The sequence below is a fragment of the Pristis pectinata genome, chromosome 26 (genome assembly GCF_009764475.1).
Source record: "Pristis pectinata isolate sPriPec2 chromosome 26, sPriPec2.1.pri, whole genome shotgun sequence".
In the NCBI taxonomy this organism is placed as follows: Eukaryota; Metazoa; Chordata; class Chondrichthyes; order Rhinopristiformes; family Pristidae; genus Pristis; species Pristis pectinata.
In genome coordinates, this window is record NC_067430.1 from 14476423 (window position 1) to 14503097 (window position 26675).

General features: G+C 44.0%; 2 protein-coding genes across 4 annotated transcripts in view; one reads left to right on the forward strand and one right to left on the reverse strand.

Annotated features, from left to right (window-relative positions):
* clcnk (chloride channel K) overlaps nucleotides 1-4463 on the forward strand; it is a 48414-nt gene extending 43951 nt beyond the window's left edge. For all 3 annotated transcript variants that reach the window (XM_052039361.1, XM_052039363.1, XM_052039364.1), the window contains one exon: nucleotides 696-4463. In XM_052039361.1, coding sequence (XP_051895321.1) covers nucleotides 696-749 — 54 coding nt within the window. In that variant the 3' untranslated portion in view covers nucleotides 750-4463. The remainder of the gene's footprint in view (nucleotides 1-695) is intronic.
* Nucleotides 3835-26324, reverse strand: fam131c (family with sequence similarity 131 member C). Its single transcript, XM_052038984.1, has 7 exons — nucleotides 26202-26324; nucleotides 19240-19364; nucleotides 14632-14670; nucleotides 13176-13269; nucleotides 7930-8112; nucleotides 6545-6655; nucleotides 3835-3956 (listed from the first exon to the last, which is right to left on the reverse strand). Exons 1-7 carry the CDS (start codon nucleotides 26221-26223, stop codon nucleotides 3835-3837), a joined length of 696 nt encoding a protein of 231 aa, XP_051894944.1. The 5' UTR covers nucleotides 26224-26324.
* Between the last annotated feature and the right edge of the window lie 351 nt (nucleotides 26325-26675).

The window sequence follows — 26675 nt, forward strand, 5'->3', positions numbered from 1 at the left end:
CCACACAGACAGCACCTGAGGTCAGGATTGAACCTGGGTCGCTGGAGCTGTGAGACAGCAGCTCTAACCACTATGCTGCCCATGAGCGATCTAATAGATAAGCCCAATTTGCCCTTTTTGTTCATTGCACATCTGTTTGCTTAGCGAGTCTATGTAGGTACTTTTATCGCTGTGTCCATTTGTTTGTAGCAAGCCCTGTAATATAAGCAGCCAGGATTTTTTAATAGCAGGTAATGGTTTCTCCAATGCTGTACTCATTCTGGGAATACAACTAAGCAGGACAGACGTTGGAATAGTCTGAATTTTATAAATGTACTGTGCTATATATGAATTCCTATTACTGCAGCACACAAAACCCCAGGACCAACTCTATGGTGACAGTTCTCCCGAGGTGAAGCTTAATTTGCATCCTGCATCTGTTTCTACATAGAGGTTATATCAGACAGATACTTGATGATCAAACTTTCATTTATGTAAACAGATTAGAATCTGGGATTTTGGACAACACAGGCAGAGAGGATCATATCGAGCTCCTCTGTTGCATGATCATGACAGGACCACTCACCATCCTTTGTAATGATTGCTTGTGATTTTGATGTTGCTTGTGTATTCAGATCAATAACTGGTGTACTGCATGCACTGCAACACTGTTTGTGCTGTGGGCTACAATAACTAAAACCTCTGTTTCCCATCAGCTAAAGAAAGTGATTGAAGACCTGGCAAATGGGCGCATCCCAGTCAAGTCATAATTACCACGGAAGAGCCATGTGTCATTTTACAGGCCACCCTGCAACCTTGCCCAGAGTTTAACAAGACATGCTGTGCAGTATACTGGTGTTTACTACGAGTAAACACCAAAAGGTCATGTGTCCTCAAATGCACACCTACATTCCAAAATGTTTAATAATACACTGAACTTCCTTTACTACAACAAATTGTTTTAGTTGTGACCCATTAATAATATAAAATATTAAAAATGCATTAAATGATAAGAAACAGATGGGTTACCTAAATTTTTCCTTGGGATAACTGTAATAATTTAGTTTTAACATTCAGTCTGAAGCTTTCTTGTTTTCTAAGAAATATACTTTATGTAAGGGAAGGGGTAGTTTAGATTGATGTCAGAAGCAAGTTATAGTGCACCCCAGCCCAGGCAAACAAAGGTCCCACAAACTGTCGTCACTTAATGTTATCCAAGTTAGTTCATCCTTCAGACTGATATTTTTACAAGCTGGTGGAAAGACACCATCACCAATGCTTGACCAGGGGCAATTTCTTTCATTGTGCCATTTACGTTTTTGCCAGCTGTGTTGAATATGAGATTGTACAGTGTAAGATTCTAGGCTACAATCAATGTCACTCCATTACTTGTTGAACTACAGTGACTGATGGTAAGGCTATGCCTTGATTTTATATTATTATCCTCTTTTCATTGTTTTCCTTCTATTGTCTCACCCTCTCTGTGTTTGAAACCTTATTCAGACCTTCCGAGGTGTCTGGTCACTTGCTTGTGCCTGACATTAATGGCTCTATCACTGTTGGCTCTACTTTCAGTTTCCAAGCTTTTGGTTACTTACCTATTTCCTTATCAATGTTTGGTTTGATAATACAGCTGTGTAAAACCTTGAGACGTTTTTGCTACATTAGTGGTTGGACATAAATAAAGAATGTTGATGAACAGAGAGACCATGGAGTTCAAGTCCATAGCTCCCTGAAGGTGGCAACACAGGTAACTAGGGTGCTGAAGAAGGCATGTGGCATACTTGCCTTCCTAGGTCGGGATGTAAAATCTGAAAGCTGGAATGTTATGTTGCAACTGGTTAGACTGCACTTGGAGTATTGTGTACACTTCTGGTCTCACAACAGGAAGGATGTGCTTGCATTGGAGAGAGTGCAGAGGAGATTCACCAGGATGTTGCTTGGCTTGGAGGACTTTAGTTATGGGAAGGTACTGGATAGGCTGAGCTTGTTTTCCCTGGAGCAAAGGAGGCTGAGGAATGAACTGATAGAGATATGTAAAATATGAGAGGCATAGACAGGGAATATAGTCAGATTCTTTTTCCTGTGATAGGGGTATCAAAAATAAGAAGGTATGGGTTTATGGTGAGAGGGAGGAGTTTTAAAGAGGATTTGAGCAAAAAGTTTTTTACTCGGAGAGTGGTTGATATCTGGAACTCAGAGGTGGTGGTGGAATCAAGAGGAGGGGGCGGAATCAAATATAATCACTGCACTTAAGAGTCATTTAGACAGGTACTTGAATCAGCAAAGCGTAGAAGGATACGGACCTGATGCAGACAAATGAGATTAGTGTAGGTGGGCAGAAAGGTCGGCATGGACATGGTGGGACAAAGGGCCTGTTTCTGTGCTGTACAGCCCTAAGACTCCGTGGGCACTGTACAAGCAGAAGCAGGTGTTATAATGCCAGTCCTGTGCATTTAGAGTAAGAGCAGCTTCTGGATCTCTATGGATCAAAATGTAGTAGTGGGATCAGGAACCGGAGGTCAAAAGGGTGTGGATGGAATGGTCCTGACCTAGAAAAACAAGCAGTCATTCTCCTTCAGGCAGTTCCCCGGAGACGTGTGGCACCCATCAGTCTAACGCATGTTTCCTTGTGGTCATTGCAAATGGAGCAGAGCCCCAGACACTTTCAGAGAGTGATCGCTGCTACCAGAAGGTGCTGACTTTTGGCCTCACACAAAACCCCACAACAGACCGCAGCCTGCGTGTGCTTAGATGTCGCAGTTTCCTATTTCAGCTGCTTTTTAAAAAGCCTCTTCCAACCCAATCCCACCTTTCCCCAAAGTATTCACATCTTAAATTTTTCACAGAATGTTAAAGGCAGAATACAACTGATAATAATACAACTGACAATAACACATTTAAATGTTTTAATTCTTTTCTTTTTCTTAAGTGCGATAGATTCCACGTATATTTCACAACAAAGACAAAATATTATCACGGCTGTCTGTGAGACATTGACCATATATCCTTGTGAAGTCCTTTTGAGAATGTTTTATGCATTGCGTGACTGAGGAGCAATAACAAATCATTCAGAGAGCTATTGGATGACTAATACCTGAGGGGAAAAAGATGTGCTCTGGTGAAAGAGCTAAAGAACTGAAAGGAATGATATCAACATAAGCCTTTTCTTTTTTAATATTTCACCAGAGGGCTGGGCCAAGTTTAGATAGAGTTACAATGTCAAGTGTATGACAGGTGACAAACCCTAGTCACCAAAATGGTGAGCTCTGTATTACCGCAGTATTATACTTGAGCAAAGCCAGGACATAAATAACCATTCTCTTTCTAGTTTTTCACCCATCTCTTCCCTTGATGCCTTCTGTTGGCAGTTTTCCTCCTGTTTCTTGCCAAGCTGATCATTCCTAATGTGTGAGCCTGCACATTTACATCTTCTCCCTGCAAGTTCTGCCAACTTTCTGTAGGAGTTGGACACCAGCAGTCCCATCAGATTTCAAGGCATTGTACGGATGTGACTGTGAAGGACATTGTACCTCTTTTCCTCCAGGAGGGGTCACTGCAAAGCAACCGCAGCTTTCTCTCCTGCTAAACCCTAGGACAAAGAGGTCAATTGTTGTGTCCTGTTATCTGATCATCCTATACCCCAAAGAATGTGATCTGTGCATGCACGCGCGCGCACACGCACACACACACACACACACACACACACACACACACACACACACACACACACACACACAAACACAAAATGTTAAAATGGAAAAAGACAATAACAATTCCATTTTGAGTAGGGAAGCAGAATGCGTCCTTGACCAACAGTGTGGCTTCTGATCATAAATTCTTGATACAATATGTCTAATTATAAAATACATCATCTTCGATGAATGAGCTGTTGTTGCTGGAGTGTGAATGGTGTGGGTGGCTTCCAGTGCTTTGCCCTAGTGTTCTGTGCAGCTCCACTCCACTGGAGCTGGCTTCTGGAAGGTACAGGCAGTTAGGAGGGTCATGAGTCAAGGTTCCTGTGAGCGATGTGTTATGGGCAGGATGGAGGGTAGCCATGTCTATTTGCACTGGTTCACCAGCTGGGCTGTCCACAGATGATGAGATGGGAGTCACAACAGTGCAAGGCCCTTCAACGTTCAGAGAGTAAAAGCCTTGAGACCCATTTGAGGATTGATCTTCATAATAAATATCCTCTGTATCTATAAAAAAAAGAAAAATTATATTAAACTAATAAAAGTTTATCAGTGATGATCTCTTGGTGATGGCCTCTATATGAAACATTGATGTGTTCATCGCCTCAGAGAATGTTGTTGTTATGGGCTCCACAGCCTTTAGTGGGCATTTTAGTGTTAACTACATTGTTCATGGGTAGTAGAAACAAAATGGTAAATACCCAACATACTGGTAAAATAGGAAATCTCACCTAACATTTGCCTCAAGTTATCAGCAGTTACATCAGAATCTTATATTGGAGAGTCACATTTTAATTAGATGCAAAGAGCTGACTAAAACTGCTCAAAGACTCAACATTGACATAAGAGATTCTGCAGATGCTGGAATCTGGAGCAACACACACAAGATGCTGGAGGAACTCAGCAGGTCAGGCAGCATCTATGGAGGGAAATAAACAATCGACGTTTCGGGTCGAAACCCTTCATCAGGAATGGAAGGGAAGAGAGCAGAAGCCAGAATAAGAAGTAGATCCATGGCCTACTGCCCTCTCCTACGGGATTCCTTCTCCTTCACCCCTTTACCTCTTCTACCTATCACCTTTCAGCTTCTTACATCACTCCCTTTCATCTCCCCTTCCCCACCCACCTACCTTCCCCCCCCCTCACCTGGACTCACCTGTCACCTGCCAGCCTGTGCTCCTCTCCCTCCCCCCACATTCTTATTCTGGCTTCTGCCCTCTTCCTTTCCAGTCCTGATGAAGGGTCTCGACCTGAAACGTTGACTGTTCATTGCCCTCTATAGATGCTGCCTGACCTGCTGAGTTCCTCCAGCATTTTGTGTGTGTTGCTAAAGAATCAACTTTGCCTGGTCAGAACAGCCTTTAAATTGGTAAATAATTCCTGAGGGTGGCAGGAAACTAAGCAGGTTATTTATGGTGCACAAGTGGAGTCAACAGGAGGGGTGGGGAGGATGGTAGCTGGAATTGAGGAGCTGCCTGCCTCCTCCCAAGGCCCTAAAATTAAACCGGTGGGTCCCTCTCATGTGACCAAGTAAACACACACACACACACATATATTCATGTGTGTGCACACTCATGTGTGTGCATAAACACAGACACATATGTACACATATCTGCACATACATGCACATACAAACATATACAAATGCAGACACATGCACAGATGGAGACACACACATGGATGCAGACATACACACAAACAAGTACACCCACGCAGAAAAACACACACCCATGTACATGCATGTGGTAAAGTAAAATTCACTCCCCTCTCCCCAGAATGAGAAATGAGCTCTGACATTGATGTAATAGACTCCTATGGCAGTGACACATGACTGGGACGTTAGTCTGATACCTGTAGGTGCCTTGATAAGCATGACCCGTGTGAGTGGTGGGGTGGCGATTGCATTTATAAAGAGGATTAGCCTGTGCCAAGTCTTTAAACTTTAATCTAATGGTATAATTGACCAGCGCTAGCTGAATTTGGGAGGAAGCCAAATGTCATAAAGTGGGCCTCCAAATGATTTAAGACTATTTGTTTGCTCTTTCAGATGTTGTAATACAAAGACAAGGGTCGGGGTTCTTAAATACACCAATGTCTGAGCATTTATTGCTGTGGAACTTTCACTGAATTTGAACTAATTAAGTTTTTCAAGCTTTTGAAGAAAATCATGAAAGCTTCTTTCCCTATTTGTGACATTGACTTCCAGAAGAATAGTTAGGACTTGGAAATGCTTAGTCCAAGATGGTCAGGGATGAAATTCCATAATATTTAAGATAAATCTTTGAAAATAAATGACATGAGCGGGTATTAGAATATGTGAAGAAAGTAGGACCCTCCTGAAGAGTTAGTAGACAGAAAGACCGGCTGAATGTCAACCTTCCTGTGCTGTCATTTCTAATGAATAGTACAGTCTGTGTCTCAACCAGTGACCTCGTGCATGAATGTTCTCTGTGTTAGAAGAATAGGCAGCCAAGAACAGTGATCTAAGACTGTCGAAGAGACATCTCAGAGGAGATCTTAGCAGAGTATATGAGATAGTTAACGGGATTGAGTTAACCCAGAACAATGTTTTCAGATGCAGCCAGCCAGCAAGGTGATGAGTCCAAGATTGTAGAAGGTAAATTTACAACCAATATTAGGAAGGAATTCTTCAGAGGAGGAAAGACAACCTGAACAGATTTTGGAGAAAGCTGATTGAAATCGGAACACTGGAGGCAATTTGGAAATAGCAAGATGTTGCAATGCAAAGACAAGGGTTGATGTTCTGAAAGGATTAGATCAAAGGGCTGAAGGGGCCTTTCATCTAAACCTACACTGTAATAATAAACACACTACAGTCAATAAATGGAGAATGAGAAATGTTGACCTACTGAGGTAGTTAACCATATTGCTTGGACTGCTGTCTCCAAGCACTTCTTCAGTGTCCAGAGAGGACCAAGCACTCAGTGTTGCTTCAGTAATAGCAAACTGCTCGGCAACACCTGTGGAAAAAGAAGATGGAATTAAAGAAAATGTGATTAAAAAGAACAGCAACAAGAAGCTCAACAAGTTTGATGCCTCAGGAGGGCGACATCCATCATCAGGGATCCCCACCATCTGGGCCATGCGCTCTTCTCATTGCTGCCATCAGGCAGGAGGTACAGGAGCCTGAAGACCCACACCTCAAGGTTCAACAACAGCTTCTTCCCCACTGCTGTCAGGTTCTTGAACTGACCTGAGAAACCTTAACACTACGTCCAACTGTATATTTTTCTCTGTCTCTCAATCTTGCACTAGCATCGTTATGTTTATTTTACACACATGTAAGTTATGTATAATTGATGTTAATTTAAGTTTATGTTAATTTATGCTTGTCCTCATCTTGTAATATACTCTGCTGCTGCAAAAAGCTAATTTTCCTGGCATTTATACCCTGTGTGTGTGTGTTTATGACAACAATAAACATGAATTTGAACTTGAACCAGGCCTATAGTAACTGAACCAGGAGAGAAGGTACCAGGTAAACTTCAGTGTCATCAACTCCTCTTCAAACCACTTAACTCAAGCTCAGAACAGACTGGAAGAGGTGTAATGTACAATAATGAGGGACCTGGGATGATGAAATCGAAAAGGCAAGTCTGCACACTGATGGGAGACTTTAGAGCCAATTCTGAATTCTATTATAAAAGTAGAAATCAGTGATTCTTCAGGTCAATCTCTAGCTTTGTACTTCTCTTTAGAGGTAACGCCCCAGTCCCAGCCCCAATTATGCCAAAAGCCAATGTTTTCCTCTGAAACAAGGCTTCCTCCCACATCCTCCACCACCCTGCAAAGTGCCTTGGAATATCAGACACGTTTTAGGTCACATACATACTCTGGGAAATCCTATACCCCCTGTGTGTCCTTTGGCTTCAAGAGCTGAAGAAACACAATGTTATGATATTTGCCCAGGAACAGGTACCTTCCCTTGTATCAGTGCAGGCTGTTACTGTTGTAGCTTAATCATTGTTGCAATAGGGGAAACCTAATTCTAGATCAAGATGCTGCAATTAGCCAGTTACACACCTGAGTCCATTAGGTAAAAATGCTTGAGCAATGCCAACAGCCTTTTTTATTGCAAAATCTAAATATTTTCCAAACTCCGGCCTTTTCCTGTTTCTATCCTGCTCTTTGATCCTTGTGTTGAAATCAAATACTTCAGTTGTCTGGAACTTGAGCCTCTTTGTTCCATCTCAGCGATGAACTGATATCCAGCATGAGCCCCTGTTCACCTTACCTGCAGCAAAGCGAGCTTCCTTCAGTTCATCAGTCAGGTTGGAGTAATGGTCTTCATCCATTGGAGCAGCATTACATCCTCTACGCTGGGCACCCCAACCCTTCCATTCAATTATGTGAGCAACACGCCCACTTGCCATGGCCGTTGGCTTGGTGATATGATCTTTTACTGTCTGAACCAAGCCTGTAATAAAAAGTCGATGCCACACTTCACTACAATGATAAAACAAATCGAAATGTTTCATCGTATTCTTAAAAATTAACCATCCGCCTTTTGAATGGCAAGTATTATGAGTGAGATTGAAAAGAAGGACTCTTGTCATAATGAACAGACCTTCAATTAGTCTCCCCATTGGCACCACACTTTGTAAGTAATCCCCATCAGATATCATTCCAACTTTCACTTGTCATTTCCTTCGTTAAAGAACAAATTGTTTCCTTTTAATCCTTCTTTGTATTAGCTTAGCTGGGGTAAAAGTAATGTCACCGCAGGGCCTCACTGCAGGGGAAGGACAACAAGGTAGTGTTTCACATTCCAACAGAGAGAGAAAAGACAACGCTGTACTTCCTCAGTACTGCAATGACCTGTCAGCCAGAGGTGTGTTCTTTGCCTGTTGGAAATCTTCTTGAAAACATGTGTGCTGTATGCGTTTGTTGTTTCTTGCCCTCAAGCACAGTTAGTTCTCGTCACAGAGTCATACAGCACAGAAACAGGCCCTTCGGCCCACCATGTCCATGCCGACCATCAATTACTCATATTTACTAATCCCATTTAGTCTGTAGCCTTCTATACCTTGGTGATTCAAGTGCTTATCTGGGTACTTCCTAAACGCTGGGAGAGCTTCTGTGTCTGCACCATCTCAGGCAGTGCACTCCAAATACCAACCACCCTCTGAGTGAATAAATTCTTCCTTGTATCTCCTCTAAACCCCTTACTTTGAGTTTATGCCCTCTGGTTGTCGGCACTTTCCAGTTCTTTGACATTGTGCAAGATTGGAAAATTACCTTTGAAATGCCACCTTCAGCTCTGACTCACTGGCGGAAACAACTTTCTCCCATTCTCGACTTAGGCAGTCTCTTGGGACTGAGGATTACTTGCCTTGGGAGAGGAGTGGGAAGGTAATTTCTTTTAATTAACGTGAGATGGATGTTGCACACCAGTTATAAGATGTTTTTTACAGGGCAAGACTGAGGTCCAGCGGCAAGGAGACACAAGATGGGTGGAGACCAGTGGACTTAACATGCACACATATGTGGCCACATACAGTACACAGATGCCTACTCACACTCTAATGACACGCAGGCACTCTATCCATGTACACACAGATAGGCACAAACACGTGTATTAACACCTTCTTTCTCTGCCCCCTCCCCTATCGCCCTTCCTTCCTCCCTTAGAAGGAAGGGAGGACGTCAAAGGTTATGGGGAGAAGGCAGGAGAATGGAGTTAAGAGGGAAAAAATAAATCAGTCATGATCGAATGGCGGAGCAGACTCAATGGGCTGAATGGCCTAATTCTGCTCCTATGTCTTATGGTCTTAGTTCCCTCTTCCTCCGAACTGATCCCTCCCTCTAGTCACTGGCAAACTGGGTTGAGAACACACCCACCCCCAAAGCATCACCAAATTGCTGGGATTAGATGGACCTGCATCCACCAGAAGCCTGTCTGAGAGAAGAGCCATTTCTCCCAGCTTCAGGAATGTTTGCTCGCAATGTGCAGGTGAAGGGTTTGCCTCCACTGGGCTTGCTTCCGATGAACCCTGGTGGATTTGTGATTCTTCGTCATAGACACACCAGAGAGAAGACAGGATGTATTAAAGTTTGTACCAGGTCCTGAAGCTGTGGGCTCAACTGGGAATTAGATATTTAGAGAACAGACGAAAATTTTTATAAATTTGGATATTGAATACATATCCGATTTAGGGAAAAATTACATTGGACCATTAGGGATATATTGGTTCAAGTAGGGGTTTCGACAAATACCCCTTCACCATGAACAGTCAATACAATGAAACTACTAAAAATCATTAAACCCCATCAAAAATTTAAACTTTTCCCACTGCTATAACTCTCTGCCTGAATTTTAAGGAGTTTATAACTCCAGGTAGGCTGTCAGGGAGATTGAATCTGGCCTGTTATTGAACTTCCTGCTTCCTGCACATTCACAGCAGAGATTTAGAAGGACTTGGGAAAGCTGCAGGCTGACTTAGCTCGATCAGCAGTTTCAAACTGATCATCAGTTCATTTTACTTGAGTTACTGTTGATTATCCTTGAGTGGGGAAGATCCTGCGCATTGGAGGCTGTTGCGCACCACTTGCTCACCACTGAATGTGAGTCTGTAACAGAGGCCTGTTAAACTCAAAGCCAGCCCCAGGGAATTGCAACTCCTCCTCCTGACCCCAGGGCTCCTTGTGCAGTGCAGGCACCTCATGTTTCATCAACATCGCCCAACCTCAGGCCAAGCTGCTCATTGGCTGGGAACACATTTCCTTTCCTCCTCCAACTATACATGCCTGCTTTGCACTTTGATGGGCTGGATAGAACACACCTCCAGTCGACAGTCCTTAGACTGTTGCCAGCCAGGGCGGACATAATTTTAAGGTGATTGGAGGAAGATATAGGGGGATGTGGGGGTAAGTTCTTTACACGGAGAGTGGTGGGTGCCTGGAACGCACTGCCGGCAGAGGTGGTGGGGGCAGATATGTTAGGGACATTTAAGAGACTCTTAGATAGACACATGAATGATAGAGAAATGGGGGCGATGTGGGAGGGAACGGTTAGATAGATCTTAGAGCAGGATAAAGTGCTGGCATGACATCGTGGGCCGAAGAGCCTGTACTGTGCTGTAATGTTCTATGTTCTATGTTCTATAGCTCTTTGCCTCCTGCTCTTCAGCTCATCTCCAATTTCTGAGTGTGTGTGAGTTTAAACGCAGAAGTCGGAGACAAATGGTGGCCAGATGCCGGTGCATTGACCCCTGGGTTCACCACTGAATCCATCGGCAAAGTATCGATGTGCTGAAGGAAGAGGCCAGACCCTGGTTGCCAAGTGTAAAGCATGGCAGGCACAAAATGGGTGGCCCTTTTCAACAGAGTAGAAAGGTAAGTGCAGATAAGTGTTTTAGTCATTTCATTTTATCTTAATGTTTTTAATTAATTTTTAGTCTTTAAGAGAGTTTCTTCAATTATAATTATTTCAAATAATTTTTACTTCTTATATTAAATATTTAAATCTCTTTGACTGTCAGAGACTATTAAAAATAATTCAAAGACCTCTGACAGAGTGAGCTGTCAAAAGGCCATCAGGGATTTCTGGGGGGTGGGGCCTAAGGATCTACCACCTGAAGTCCCAGTTGCCGGTCACAACTCAGTCCGCTCCGTGGGATAACTCTTGCATATGGAGAGTTGGCTCCACTGGCCCTTCTTATCATTAACAGATTAATGCCAGCAGGCACATTGGGCAGTGTATTTGGGGAGCTGGCCCAGATCTGTAATGTCACTGTTTAATATGATCGATCAGATCAATAACTGAACACAGTGAGAACTGAATCACTTTCTAATTTAGTTTCACATTCTGCCTCACATTTTGCACTGACACCACCAGTTAACACTACCAGTCTGCAGTGGGACACAACATCAGCCTACTATGCGTATGGACAGTGGGAAATCAATAGTTCAATGAATCAACCCCTAATAACCTTATAACCAAATAACTTTCCATAAAATTGACCCATTACAAACAGAGCAATGCAAGCTACACTCGTAACTGCTGTCTGTCACCTGCACAGTATTTGGGGATGAACCCCTACCCAATGTCTAGATCGACAGGGACGTGGTGGGCCATAGGGATTGTTTCTGTGCTGTATGTCACTATGGTTCAAACCCTTTCTCTTCATACAGTGTTCTGGTAGGGCAGGTAGTTCTGTGGTTTGTGCAATTTTAAACAATTGAGTGCGACAAAGATTATTTTAAAAATCATGTTGGTGGTGAAAGGATTTACCAGAATGGCCCTGGGGATTTCAGTTACTTTCTGGGCTGGAGAGGCTGCTGTGGTTCTCCTTAGTGCAGAGAAGTTTATTCGACAGGTGTGTTCAAAATCAGGACAGGACCTGGACAGAATAAAGGGAAACTGTCCCCTTTGGCAGAAGGTTCAGTAACCAGGCAATGCACATTTAAGGCGACTGGAAAAGGGCCAAAGGAGGAACAAGGGGAGCAGCAGTTATTACCTGAAGTGCCCCCTCTGAAGCGGACTCAGTCGGGGCTTTTGAAAAGGAATTCACTGGGCACCTGAAGGAAAAGAATTGCAGAGCTACAGGGAAAGAACTGGGAGGCGGGAGAGACTGGATCATTCTTATGAAAGGCTGGAATGGGCTTGATGGGCCAAATGGCCTCATTCTCTGATGTATCAACTCTATGGTTCAATTTAAGGCATCACACCAACTGCAACTATTAGTTGCAATTAACATAACTCAGCTTCCTTATACCTGGTTACATAGAATTATATAATGCTGAAGGAATCCACCATGCCAATTTAGTAATATGAAAGATTTTCTAGTCCCATTCTCCTGCCTTTTCCCCAACACCCAACAGATTTTTTCCTTTTCTATAGTTATCCAGTTGCCTACTGAAGGTTACTGCCGGTTTTGCTTCCACTTCCCCTCCTGGTGGGACCTACCACGGAATGTCAGCCCGTTGCCCTGGTCTGGCTTTGGACTTGAGTCTCACCCAGTGCATGGTCCACACTCATCACAACTAATATAATGCTAGTCCAGTGCCTTGGTTCTCAAGTGATGTTATGCTTTAAAACGAGATTTATTTATTTCAATTTTTTAAATGTTTCATATTAGAAATATCCAAGAATATCTCAGAGTTACTCCATTCCCCATTCTGCTACCTGGTAACAAAAGAAGTAACATACGAATTAGGAACAGGAATAGGCCATCTGCTCCCTCACCCTTGCTCTGCACCATGCCTGACCATCTGCCTTGATGCCATTTTGCAGCCCTATCCCCATACCCCTGATTCACTTGATATCCAGAAATCTATCGATTTCTATTTTGAATTAACTCAATCTTTGGGGCTCTGGAGAAGAGGATTCCGATGATTCATCACATTCACCAGGAAGAAATTTCTCCTCATTTCTGTTCTAAACCGACTCTTCCTGATAAGCAACATGGTAAAGCACATGTTGTTTATCTGGAAGCTTTTCAGCTCTGGAGCGCTTGGTAACAGGCAACGTTAACCTACCAACCAGTGACGATCTTGCAAGTGCATTAATATCGTAGCCGTTCAATGTCTGCTTGGAGCCAGAAAAAAATCCATTGGTACTTCCGAAGCAATTCTAAATCCCAAAGATGAGGACAATTAAACAATTTTCAAAATAATGAATTGCAGGTACAAAAGTGTACAATAATGCCACTTAAATCAGATTATTAAGGGGCTGTTATATACAACAGGTCCACTGCATACACATGCATCACATGTTTAATGGTGTCATATTATCCTCTGTCTTTTCTTTAGAACATGCAGACACCCTTTATGAATTGTGACATATTGGAGAGGGGTGACATAGAGGCTTTGGATCTGTTGGGGATGGGTGGGGGAGGGGGCATGAAGAACTATGTTGTTTTTGTTCCCTGCTTATTGTTCCCCCTCATTAGCTGGGCTTAGTGTTGAGGGAGTTGGCGTCTCTCTTGTGCTTCCAACTCCAGTAAATGGGTCATGCAAGTGATCTGTCTGACAGAAGAGGAGATCACAGCCGATTCTGGCCATTCTGGTGCAACACCTATGTGTGCCTTTGCAAGCAGGGACTGGGTGGCAATTAGTTCAGGGAGTCCTGCCTGATTTTTTATCTTCCTTACTTTGAGGTGTTCAGCCCATTTGCAACATCCCTTACAGGCTGAGATCCACTTTTCACTCCTCACTGGACAACATTGGTCTATGATTTCAGCACCTTGGTACCATAATCACTGTTACTCAAACATATGCAACTTCTTCCTGTTCCTCTTCCCTTCAAAGAAAGACTTATGGTTACCTAACACATTTCCTAACCTCTGCACCTCAGAAGATGCTTTACGACTTATTGCAATTTTTTTAAAGTGTGGTCACTGTTGCAATGGACAAATCATAGCAGTTATTGTGTGTGGTGGTGATGGGGGGGGGGGGGGAGGGTCCCTGGGCATTAGTGTGACAATGCACAGTTTTACTGAAGCTGCTTGGGTGGTGAATATGAGCCAGGACACCATTGTTAACTCCCCTGCCCTTCCTCATATTGTGCCACAGAATCGTTTTGTCCATTTGAGAGGGAATTGGTTCAGCCTGCAAAGGATATCACCCCCAACAATACAGCGCTCTCTCAGCAATGCATCAGAGTGCCAGCCAAGATATCTTGGAATAGGACTTGAGTCCACAACCTTCTCACTCAGAGGCAAGAACCATACCCACTGAATATCTGGCAACACTCAGACTTGGGGGGGTCATCAAACCACTTGTAATTACTTTTCCTCATCTTTCCACTTACTACCTGGAACCTTGGCCCTTAATCTATGTCCCTGAGTATGTAAATCCAGACACTGGAGCCAGGAACTTCCTTTTGTGTAAGGTACCCTACCGCATTAGACAAGTGAGGGCCCTTGTCAGTTTGTTCTTTACTTCCATGTGCAGTCCTGCATTTAACCATGTTCAGGATGAAGGAGACACTGACCTGTATGATGGGGTCCCAGCAGAAATCTGTCCTGTCTTGCTGAAATATAATCCATCAATAGAAAAAAACATTAAATCAACAGTGGAATTATAAAGTCTCATTTCCTTTTCCAATTTTCATTCTTTGTCTCCTGGTTGACAATGGTTATGTACCATTCCATTAGCTTTAGAAGCTCTTGATATCTTGGCAAAGATTTAATGTGGCCCTTGTTAATGGATGTTGATGGGGTATATTGCAGGATAACAGTTAGTGCTGAAGCTATTTATAATGAAAACTGGAAGTGCTGGAAACACTCAGCAGGTCAGGCAGCATCTGTGGAAAATGAAACAGAGTTAATGTTTCAGGTTGATGATCCTTCATCAGAACTGACAATGGGTCTTGGACCTGAGGCATTATCTCTGTTTCTCTTTCCCCAGAAGCTGCCTGACCTGCTGAGTGTTTCTAGCATTTACGGTTTTTATTTTGCAGTGTGTGTGGTTTTTTTATTTCCACTGCCGATGTGTCTGAAAGCTCAGACTGATGATTGACCCTCCTCATCCAGGTTTGCAGAATTGGATCCTTTGTGAACCAACAGAGAAGTCATGGGGCAAGCTTTGAACCACCAGCATCTTCAAAAAGAGGTCACTATTTTTTGACTTACATTTGCAGTTCCTGGGAGACGCCCACTTTTCCATCATCAATATCCAGATGGAAGTGTGGTGGAATCATATTTATTCAACAAACTGAGGCTTCCAAAGGGATACCTGAAGCAGCTCAGAGGAATCTCTCAGCCACTGAGGCCTTAACATTGCAAATATTGCAAGGCAGGTAGTTGGGGGTGGGGCCCAAACCAAAACAAGAAGGATGTCCAGTGTGGGATAAGGTAGCTGAAAGCACTGCCAATAACAGTGGCCTAGGGAGAGGAGATCCTGTGCCCGGGTAGGAAGGTTGCAGAGTGCAAGTATGTGTACAGGCCCAGAGCACGTGGCAGGGGTAGTGTGGAGTGTGGCCATAGGGAAAATATTTAGGTGAGGACAAAGATTTTGAGCAGGAAGCTGAGAAGCTGATGTAGGTCAGCAAGGGCAGCATGAATGGGAAACGGGAGCTTGTGTGGAATAAGGTGCAGATGCAATTCCTGATAAATTAATGGAGGGCAAAACTGAAGAGGCTGTTGAAGAAGCTTGCGTCATGCCCAGGCTGCGAGTGACAGAGACAGCGATGTAGGCTTTAATGGCCATGGGGGTGGAGTAGGGATGGAAATGTATGCTATTTCAGGCACATGCAGTCATTATCACTTTTAGATGTGTATTAAATGCAAGAATGGATTCAGTTCTGCTCCGGTAGGATGACCAAGTTGACTTTCAATAGAAGGACATAAAATTAGGGCCAGCAGGCAGTATTCTAAGCTGGGTCAAAGCAGGATTTCTTGGTCACAGAATTCATCTGCGCATAGCTCATATTTAGGACAGAAAGGGAGGCGAATTGTTTCCGGGACAGTGCGGGTTTGTATCACTCCAGTCACCACGTCGGGAAGGACATTATCACTTTGTGAGACTAAAGCCCGCAAGGAGGATGCAGAGCACACTGGTACCTCACTTCTCTCTCAGGATGTATTCCCAGGAACAAGAGCAGTAATGGAATCTGTGCAAAATGGGGTCACTTTCACGTAATATACAGAGATTACTCTCAGTGATGTTGTTCTGGGAACCTTCTTTCCCGCTCCGCTGCTGGGAAGTTGGCTGAGGGCTCAGCCCCCTGCTACTGCTCCGGTGGGAATGAAAGATTAAGCTGATCCTGTTGGGGCAAGGCTCAGTGTGGAGCGGGCCACTGAGGCAATGTGCAATGACGTTGAGGCCTGGTGTTGGCAGGGTGGGACGGTCAGTGCAGCCACTCAGCGCTGAGATGTGGAGCTGGAACGGTGAGGGTGGCCATTTCTGGGGACTGGCAGCCCTGCTGTATACATTGACAGACCGGATCCTATAGTTTCTCTCCCCCACTTTGTTTGGCTCACAGCTCTACCCAGCTCCCTGATGGTCACAAGCTGGATGGCCAATGTCTACTCTTGAGCTTGCTATCATTGAGAAATATCTGGGCTGGAAATTGGTAATTGGTTTATTATTGTCACACGTACCAAGATACAGTGAAAAGCTTTGTGTGCCATCCAGGCAGATCATGCCATGAGTACGTCACGGTAGTGAGGAAAACAATAACGGAATACAGAATATAGTGTTTCAGTTACAGAAAAAGTGCAGTGCTGGTAGACAAATAAGGTGCAAAGACCATGACAAGGTAGATTGAGAGATCAAGAGTTCATCTTTGTCGTATAAGAGGTCCATTCAAGAGTCTTATAACTGCAAGAGTGTTTTAACAGTGGGGAGCTGGGGGTAACCATGCTCCTAAACAAAGAGAGGGAGAGACAACAGTTTCCATCACATCCAACAGGAGGTGACGAGGGATTCGGGTCTGTCAACAATCAGAGCAGGGGCTGCTTGTCCCCAGTAACGGGCCACACTCACTGTGCTGACAGCATAGACCTGAACCCCATATCTCAGCACCAAGCAGCTGATTCACTCACCCTAGCCCTGCCCAACACCAGGCGTCACAGGCAGCCACAACACCTTGCCGTGTGGCAGTGAGATCGCCGCTTTGTCATTACAAGGTTCCTGGCACAGCAGCACACAGTCTGAGTGAACGTCCTTTCTAAAGTCTAGGATGGGACATACTTATGTATGTTTGGACTCTGGGATCAAGAGCGCTGCAAGGAATAAGTACCCTGAGGATTAGTGCTAAGCAGGATAGCAGTGTAGGTATCTTCACGTAACCTTGATTTGAAAGCAATATTTCCATATTCGATCTCAGTATTGCAACTGGTGTATGTTTAAACTTTGTGCGGCTGATCAAGGTTCATTAACAGCATAGGGCAGCTCCTGAACTCACTGCTAAACCTACTTGTAGGGATCATTAATTAATTGCAGATTAGTTGCTGTTTAATTTCTGTGGCTCATTGTTTCAAATAGTGTTTGATGCTTGAAAACTTGTTGGACGATTGTATTATCCACAAGGAGTAGTGTGCCAGCGTCTCCAGGAGGTTGCGTTGACTTCAAGTCCTCCGTATTATGCCAGTCACTGGCGAGGTAGCCATTCTTGTGGGACTGTAGGTGGCTGAGCAGAGAGCAAAAGCTGCTGCTAGCAGAGGAAAGAGAGGCAGGAGGCTGCCACATTCACCAAGGGTCTTCCAGAAGCCATTTCCCTTCATCTACATCACAGAAGAACAATGTGTGAGGTTCCTGTGAAGCGGTGAGGAGGTCCTCATTGAAATATACTGTGTGTTCCCCACAACTATGCCTGCAGAGCTATGTGAGGACTGCTCCATCCATGACTGTGAAGCTAATGATTGTCATTCAACATCTACCCATGAATTCCTTCCAAAATGAAGCTATCATGATTTAAAAACTCATCATAGGTTGTTTTCTTCTGCTGCATAAGAAAAACCTCCATTCCAAGAGGGCTAAATACATGTCACCTTCCTTGCAAAGGCAGCAGGTTGAGTGAGCACACAACTTCACCAAGGCTGTGGGTTAGTGCAGGGTCCCACTTACTGCACTTTTCAGCATGCCACATGTAGGCCTTGATTGTGTAGAGATGAGCATTTGACAATGTACTCACTAACCTTGACCAAGTGTTTGAGATCGTTGAGTTTTAAGCCAAATTGCATTTAGGTACTTGGCTCCTGGCTCCATGACCTGAGCTATCACCTCCCTCTGCCTTTGTGCTGTATATCTGGGGTAACTCCCTGACTCCCCTCGGACAGGATGGAGAACCTCTCTCCTACTTTCCACCTCCTCTTTTAGCACCAACACAGCAAAATCCTAGAGTTGAGACTCTACCTATGGCATCCTTATTTCAGCAAGTCCCACTTGCCCATCAAGTCCTAATACAACAACCTTTTAAGAGCTTTAAGTCACGCAGGCATCAGAAGCTGCCAAGATTGAGGCACCCTTTGGAAGTACTGGCCAACCTAACAGTGCACTTAGCATTGGCTGGATGGTGAGCATGCCAGGTCAAAAGGTCACAGGCTAATCAGTATCACAATGGTCCAAGCCTGTTTTCCACTGCTCCACATTTGTCCCCATTTCACTTTGACACCATTGACCATGGGAAGTTCAAGGTCATTCCTAATGTGACATTGGTCAGGCAGAATGTCACCCATTGTGGAATCAAGAGTGGTACTGGAGCGGTGAAACCGACCATAAAAGCTGCTCTCTTTCTTACGGATGATGTATGTGTCACTTGAAGCCTCCACAGGAAAGGAGCAGGTTCTTCTGGGACAGAAGGGAGAATGAAACCAGATGAGAGGATGAAAGATGGAAGGGCACAGTGGAGAGGTAGCAGAGGACAATGTGATGGGCTGACATGGTGAAAACTGCAGAGAGATTGAATTGGAAAATAATGGACTCCAGTCAAATACCCAGACCAGGGAGCTTCAGTGCTGTGGGTTAGACAGAGAGGGAGGTGAGAGGAAGGGCATTTTATAAGCGGTGCTTTGGTTAGGATGGAGGATTGGGGTAGTTTCTGATCTTCATCATTTAGTGCAGCATGCCCGTGTAGAGTTGGCACGGAGATCATTACCTTGCAGACATCATGGTCTTCAGCAGTCGGCGGATGTTCTCTCTTCTCCTGAGCCACAGTCTTATTTGTATTCTGAGGGGCATTGCCAGTACTTGAGGGATTATCATAAACAGCTGTGAGAATTTCTAAAGAGATGAAATGATTAATCACATTGAAGGAAGTGGAACCTTTGATAAATGAGGAATTGTACCTCTAAAGGTTGTCTGATAAGCGGTAATTCTCCAGTCTCCATTTGTTCCCTGTACCAATCCCAATCCTCTACATTTCTTTCTGAACTCTAGCTGTGCCATCCTACGTTACTCTGTCTCCAACTCCCATTCATTCATTCCCAAATTCTCAAACCTATGAAAATCCACACTATATTCCTCCTCTCACCCATTCAGAACCTGCAGACTTTTAGACCCAGAGTGCAGGGCCACCTAATTCTCACCCCCTGATCTACTGCAATCTCTTCCCCGCTCTTTTGAGCCTTGGACACCACCTACCATTATACCATCAAACCGGGAACTCGGTTAAAGTAAGAAAGGTGGGCCAACGGTACATTGGATGGGTGGGAAATAATGGAAGAAAAATAGAAACTTTTGCTTGTTTTGTAAAAATGACAAATAATCATTGTATACTTTCCAGACCTTCTGGAATGGAAAGTGTGTCTGCCATCTAACAGTCCCATCAAGTGACAAACCTTTATGTATTCAACCAGTGCATTCATTACTGATTCTCCCGAGGGGGAATCAAGTCTTTAAAGTCCTTCAGCTGAGGAACCAGAGTCACAGAGAGTCATACTGCACAGAAACAGGCCCTTTGGCCCACCGAGTCCACACTGACCGTCCAACCCCTGTTTTACACTAATCCTACACTAATCCCATTTGATTCTCCCATCACTCTCTTCAACTCCCCTGGACTCTACCACTCGCTTACACATGAGGGACAATTTACAGTGGCTGGTTGACCTACCAAACTGCACGTCTTTGGGATGTGAGAGGAAACTGGAGCACCTGTAGGAAACCCACGCAGTCACAGGGAGAACGTGCAAACTCCACACACACACACATGTACACATGTGCGCACACACACACACACGCACACACACACGTGCACACACACGCACACACATGCGCATGCACACACATGCACACACGCACACACACGCGCGCGCACACACGTGCGCACACACACGCACGCACACACGCGCGCGCGTGCGCGCGCACACACACACACACACACACACACACACACACACACACACACACACACACACACACACACACACACACACAGAACCCAGGTTGCTGGAGCTGTGAAGCAGCAGCTCTACCATTTGTGCCGCTGTGCTGCCCCAAATCAGCCATCCTTACCCAGTCTGGGCGAGGTGTGACTCCAGACCCACCTAATGTGGTTGACTCCTAACTATCTCTTCAGTTCAGGGGCAATTATGGATGGACACCAAATGCTGGCACAGCCTGTGACACTCAAGTCGAGTTCATTGTCATGTGCACAAGTACGGTGAGGTACAGGTACAACGAAAAACTTGTTTACAGCAGCATCACAGGCACATAGGTTCAGACAACACACAGAACATAAATTCATCACATAAATTCACTGAAGCAAAAATATATAACTAGTAAATGGCAGTGAAGGAGGGGTGAGGCCAATTAAGGACAAGGATCAGGAACAGAGAGACCCAGAGGTATAATTACACAGATCTTTGAAGGTGGCAGGGTAAGTTGATAAAGTGGTTGAAATATCCAATGTGGTCCTGAACCTTAGACTTAGGGGGGAAGGAGTACAAAACAAGGAGTGTGCATTGAAGCTCTGGTTCAATCAAATAACTGGAGTATTGTTTCCATTTCTACTCATCAAACTTCGAGGAGGATATGAAGGTTTCAGGGAGACAACAGGAAAGTCTCATTAAGACGAGTCTAGGGGTGAGAGATGTCAGTGCGATGGATAGACTGGAGAAGATAGTGTTCTCCTTAGATCAGAAAAAGGTTGATGATCCATGCAAATGGCCTCCTTCAGAGATATAATGAGTCTATGATTCTGCCAAATAGAACAAACAGCTGGCAAGGTTTTAGGCTTAACTATTTAAATTATTTTTTAATTTTGAGAAGCAAAGGATCAGTCTTTATTTAATGGAGAGCAAATCCTCTCTGTACATTTGTAGCTTTCTCTTTGATCTGCAATTTCTTTTTTTAAATGTTGTTTTTACTACAGAAATTACAGTTTTGAAGAAGAAAGTCCAGACCCTGAGGCATTTAATTTCTCCAGTTCTTGATCGAATCAGTCACTGAGTCTCAGTCAGAAGCCCAGAAAGGAAACTAGGGTTTGGGACTGTCACTGCTTTGAACAAGAAAGGCCAAGTGATTTGGTTTCCGACACGCTTGTGTTGTAAAAGGAGTTATGGGAAGAGCCGGGTGCCTTTTACCGTGGTAAAAAATACAACTCTTTACTCTAGATGCTAAGTGTGATTTGAATGCTAGATTGTGGATTTTGTCCTTCACGTAACTGGAGTGGAAGAGCTTTATTAATAGTTACTTTCAGCCCACAGAAAGGAATATGATTTAGTGCACCGCAGTTGTCATTCTGGAATCTATAATCCTAGTCCAGTCTGTGATTGTCATCCAATAGATGAAGACCTTAATTAAACCTGGTCTTGTTGTCTTGCCACAGCCACTTTCCAACAGGGATCATTTGATAAAAATGAGTCAGCAGAGCCCTGGCTAATTAATCCTCCATAACCAGGGATAATAGAGACACCTTAAAGCCGAGGTAGTTATCTCCCCACAGATCAAGAATTGAAGGGATGTACTGCTAAAAATGGCTTTGTATGGAGTGACAAACTGCCCTTCCATGTTACCCATAGAGCCTACACTGATTCATTATTCCTGAAAAACAAAATGCCTGCTGAGGACAAAGAGCCTGCAACTGTCCACTCCCTAGTCTGCCTATAGTTACGGATGAGACTCCTAACAATATTTACTTCCTGTTTTATCATCAGCAGGGTGAAACAAGAAAGGAATGATTCAGATGATTGTTTTCTCCAAGAACTCTGGGCTTTCCACCATTGTTCATTTTCTACCCAATAGCTCATCAGGCCTGGGTATTAAGAAGAGTGAGATTACTCCCCCTCCCTCTCCCCCTCCCAATCAAACAAGTGGTTTGTGGAAGAAAATTGAAGTCTAAACGTGAATTGAAATTCCTTCCTCGCTCATTCATTACCCTTCCTCGCCCACACTCTCTGTTGACTCAAAGCAATGGAGAGGTTTGCACATGATTGGAACTGTGCCGTTAAGTGCAGCAGACTGGAGAATGTTGGGGTAGAGCCTCACTGTTGCTATTTCTCTCACTTATAAGCCTTTTGCCTTCTAATTGTTTTGACATGATTAATTCTTCATTCTGTATTTGTAGTTTATCACCCATATCTAATCAACAAGCATATTTCTTGCTCATTAATCTGTTTAAAAACAAAATCATCAGCTGATTCAAGTTTCTAATAGCCCAGTGTGGTCAACCTACCACAGCCGGAAACTCGACACGCTCTTGTGATCACATGGGTTTCCCACGGATGCTCCAATTTCTTCCCACATCCCAAAGACGTGCTGATTGGTAGGTTAATTGGCTTCTGTAAAATGTCCCTAGAGTAGCTGTGTGGCAGGAGAGTTGCTGAGCGTGTGAGAAAGAATTGGCTATGAGGAAATAAGTGGGCCAATGGGACTGATGAGATTGCATTGAGGAGACATGAGAGACTGCGGATGCGGGAATCTGGAGCAACTCACAAAAAGCTGGAGGAACTCAGCGGGTCAGGGAGTATCTGTGGAGGGAAACAGACAGTCAACGTTTCAGGTCGAGACCCTTCATCTGGACTCAACTAATTTAGATGAAGTGTCTCGACCCGAAACGTCGACTTTCTATTTCCCTCCACAGATGCTGCCTGACCTGCTGAGTTCCTCTGGCTTTATGAAAGATTGCTTTGAGAGTTAGCATGGACTTGATGGACCAAAAAGCCTCTTTCAATGTTGTAAGAATATATAAAAATGTAAATATTGCAGCTGGGTATTGGACACGGTATACATCAGGTACTGATGCCACACCATCTGTTTTGGATTACGACCCATGTCCAGTTTCATCTCCTTAGGCCCCGTGCACCCTCCTAGACTTTATTGTTGTCACTCATTCTGACTCCCCTCTTTGGTCACTCATCCTCACAGCTTCACTCCATTCCCCAGTCCTCTTCCTTCCTGCCCTTCAACCACAGTTCCTGTCCCTCCTCATGCAGTCTCCTCTCTCCTCCCCCTCCCTCTCCCTCCATTTCCTTCAACTTGCTTTGAAGCTGCTGATTCGCTTCCTTTGATTTGCTTGTGTTGTTAATCTTTCAGTGTTGCAATTTGTCCCTTCTGTTTTCCATTCTCCTTGTGATTCATTTACAGGAAGCGAGCACCATCAGCAGATCCAGCCGCTAATGTCCTCTCTGCTCGACTTTGGACCAGGCAACTTACCAGCATATTTCAGAGGGCAGTTAAGCACCAACCACATTGGGCCTGGAGTCACATACAGACTAGGTAAGGATACCGGATTTCCTTCTCTCAAGAACACAAGTGAAGTAGACGGGCTTCTATGGCAAATCAGTAATTGCATGGTCAGCATTTTAATGTAACTTTTTAATTCTATATTTCTTTTAATATATAAACACAGCAAGTTTCACAGCTGCACTTGTAGGATTTGAAATTATCTCTCTGGATCAGTCGTCCATATCTTTGAATTGCTGGTCCATTGACCTAATAACCACACTACCCTACGCCCAATTGTCATGTGGATGGACAAGTAACACAGAGAAGGCAAGCTCAGGTCATGCTATGGCATGTAGAAATGTGAGCTCACTTTCAAGAAGTCAGAGTCATACAGCACAGAAACAGGCCCTTCAGCCCAACTGGTCCATGCCGACCAAGACACCCATCTGAGCTAGTCCCATTTGCCTGCGTCTGGCCCACATCCCTCTAAGCCTTTCCTATCCATGTACCTGTCCAAGTGTATTTTAAATGTTGATAAATTACCTGCCTCAACTACTTCCTCTGGCAGCTCGTTCCACATACGACCACCTTCTGGGTAAAAAAGTTGCCCCTCGCGTTCCTATCAAATCTTTCCCCTCTCACCTTAAACCTTAGTGCCCTCAAGTTCTTGATTCCCTAATCCTGGGAAAAAGACTGTGTGCATTCACCCTGCCGAATCTTGGAATTAAATGCTGGAATCAATAAATGTGACCATGAAGCTGTCTTAGGAAGAGGTGCAGCTATTTAGCTCACTGAACCTAATCATGGCTGATCTGTGAGTTAATTCCCTTTTCCTCACATCCCCTAATGCCTTGGTTATCAAAATCTAGCAATCTCAGTTTTAAAATTAATAACTGACCTCATGTCAGTTGCTGCTCACAGAAGATTGCTCCAAATTCCCACCATGCTCAGCTTGTTGGTATATCCTAACCTGATAGGAAGGCCCAGCTCTAATTGTTACTCCAACTCTCCTAGCCCTTGGCTCCCCAAACAACTGAAATCATTTTTCTCTCTCTGCCCTCATTTCTGCTCTTAATTTGAAAATTCAAACAAGTCATCTCTTTAACTTCTAAGTTCCCAGGAATACAACCCTTGTTATTTGGAGTCTTTAAGTAATGAACTCTTATGAGGTATAATTTGGATATATCCCACTTCAAATGTGGTGCAGAGTGCCGCTCACAGTATTAACAAGGGCTTAGTGTAGCTGAAGTATAACTTCTGCTCCCTCTATATCCTGAGCACAAGGTCCATCCTGCCAATAGCCTTTTTGGTTACTTGCTGTACCTCCTTCATAATGTGTGGACATGAATCTACACGTTTCTCTGACCTCTTGTATCTTTTCTCTAATTGGAAAGCACCTCATTGCATTTTTTTCAAGGCCCATTTAACTTCCACGATTTTGACCATTTACACAATCCATTAGTATCTCTTTATAACTTAATATTCCACCTAAACTGCTTACTGTACCCCCATCAGCAAACTTGGATACAGAGCTTTCTCTCCCATCGTCTAAGTCATTTCAAACTGTAATAATCATGTGCAGCACCACCATGGAACATCGCAGGTCCCCAGTGGCCACATCCTGCCCATCTCCAAACCTGTCCGTTATATCTACTCTCTTTCTTCTCCTGCTCATGCAGTTTCTGAATCAGATCAACAATTTGCCCTTGTGAACTTCAGCTTTAAGTAACAAACTCTTATGAGGGATTTTAACAGATGCCTCGTGAAAGTCCACGTAAAAGCTGAATAGACATTCCTATGTCCACCTCTTCAGTCTACTGTTCAAAAAATCCTCAGGTTCAACAGTCATGATCAATCCTTTACAAATCCAAGATTGTAAAAACACATCTAGTTCATCTGATTCCTTCAGGGTCACAGACACGTTCAGTTCCATACAAAGTTGACCTTTACTAGCCCTCTAGGGCAGTCTGGGCACGCACTCAGTTAGCGATGGGCACCAAGTGCCTGCCTTGCCAGCTGAGGATAGTGATCATAGTCTAGACTCTGACTTCCCATTTGATTCAGTTTTCAAGAGTGACGATAGAATCCTCTGCATTGCGCCCAGCTCCAACCACAAATAGAGGTGATTAAATTTCCACAGAATTATCAAGCCAAACACAGAAATTGCAGCTGTGCAATTCTGGAATGTTCCACAAAACCTGTACTGTATTAGGCACCCTTGCTTTTGTGCTTAGTGCAGCACTCTCACGCCTGATACTAGCAGCAAGGTCCTGTTCCATTGGTGCGTGTAACCATAGCAACAACAAACCAGGCTGATTTAATTCACCATACAGTCTCCTTGCAATTCCAGACTAGCTATTTAACAGCACGGCTAAAGGAGATGGAGTTAGCCAGACACAAAGGGTTTGGTCTGATTCTGGGAAGAAGTGGTTATTTGTCAGAATGTAGACTCACCTCTGGAGATGCAGCAACCCATCACGAGCAGCGCAGAGAGAAGCAAAGACTATTTTCTGCTATCTTTGTAAGGATGTACCATATCTTTTTTTGTGATTACAGTCTCCCTGAGAGTATCTGAACACACTGCTTGCAGAGGCAACTGGTACTGACGTCAGTGATTTCAATCTCAGAGCCCCCAGTCTGCACTTCTGAGCTGTACTGAGACCAGAAAAACACACAGACACAAACACACAGGGACAGAGACACCGAGCTGGTAATCACGCTGTACCTAGGTGTTAACCCATTCATCACCAGCACCATAGTTTGATCTGATTCTTACTTTCACTGACTGCCACACACTCCGATCTAAAATCCAACATGTTGCAGAACAAACAACAATCTTCAACAGGTGTCTTTGTGTAACAGTCAGACCGATGCTAACAGAATATAAAATTCAACTTAATCTTGTGGTCAGTGGAACCATTACACTAC

What these genes read in the sequence shown, in the direction of transcription:
- fam131c (XM_052038984.1), bottom strand. Translation starts at nt 26,223, where the DNA reads ATGGGTTGCTGCATCTCCAGAG. An exon ending in AAGACCATGATGTCTGCAAG is followed by an intron (nt 14,671 to 19,239) that starts GTAATGATCTCC and finishes ATTATATTTCAG; the next exon opens with CAAGACAGGACAGATTTCTG. An exon ending in GCTGGGACCCCATCATACAG is followed by an intron (nt 13,270 to 14,631) that starts GTCAGTGTCTCC and finishes TTTGGGATTTAG; the next exon opens with AATTGCTTCGGAAGTACCAA.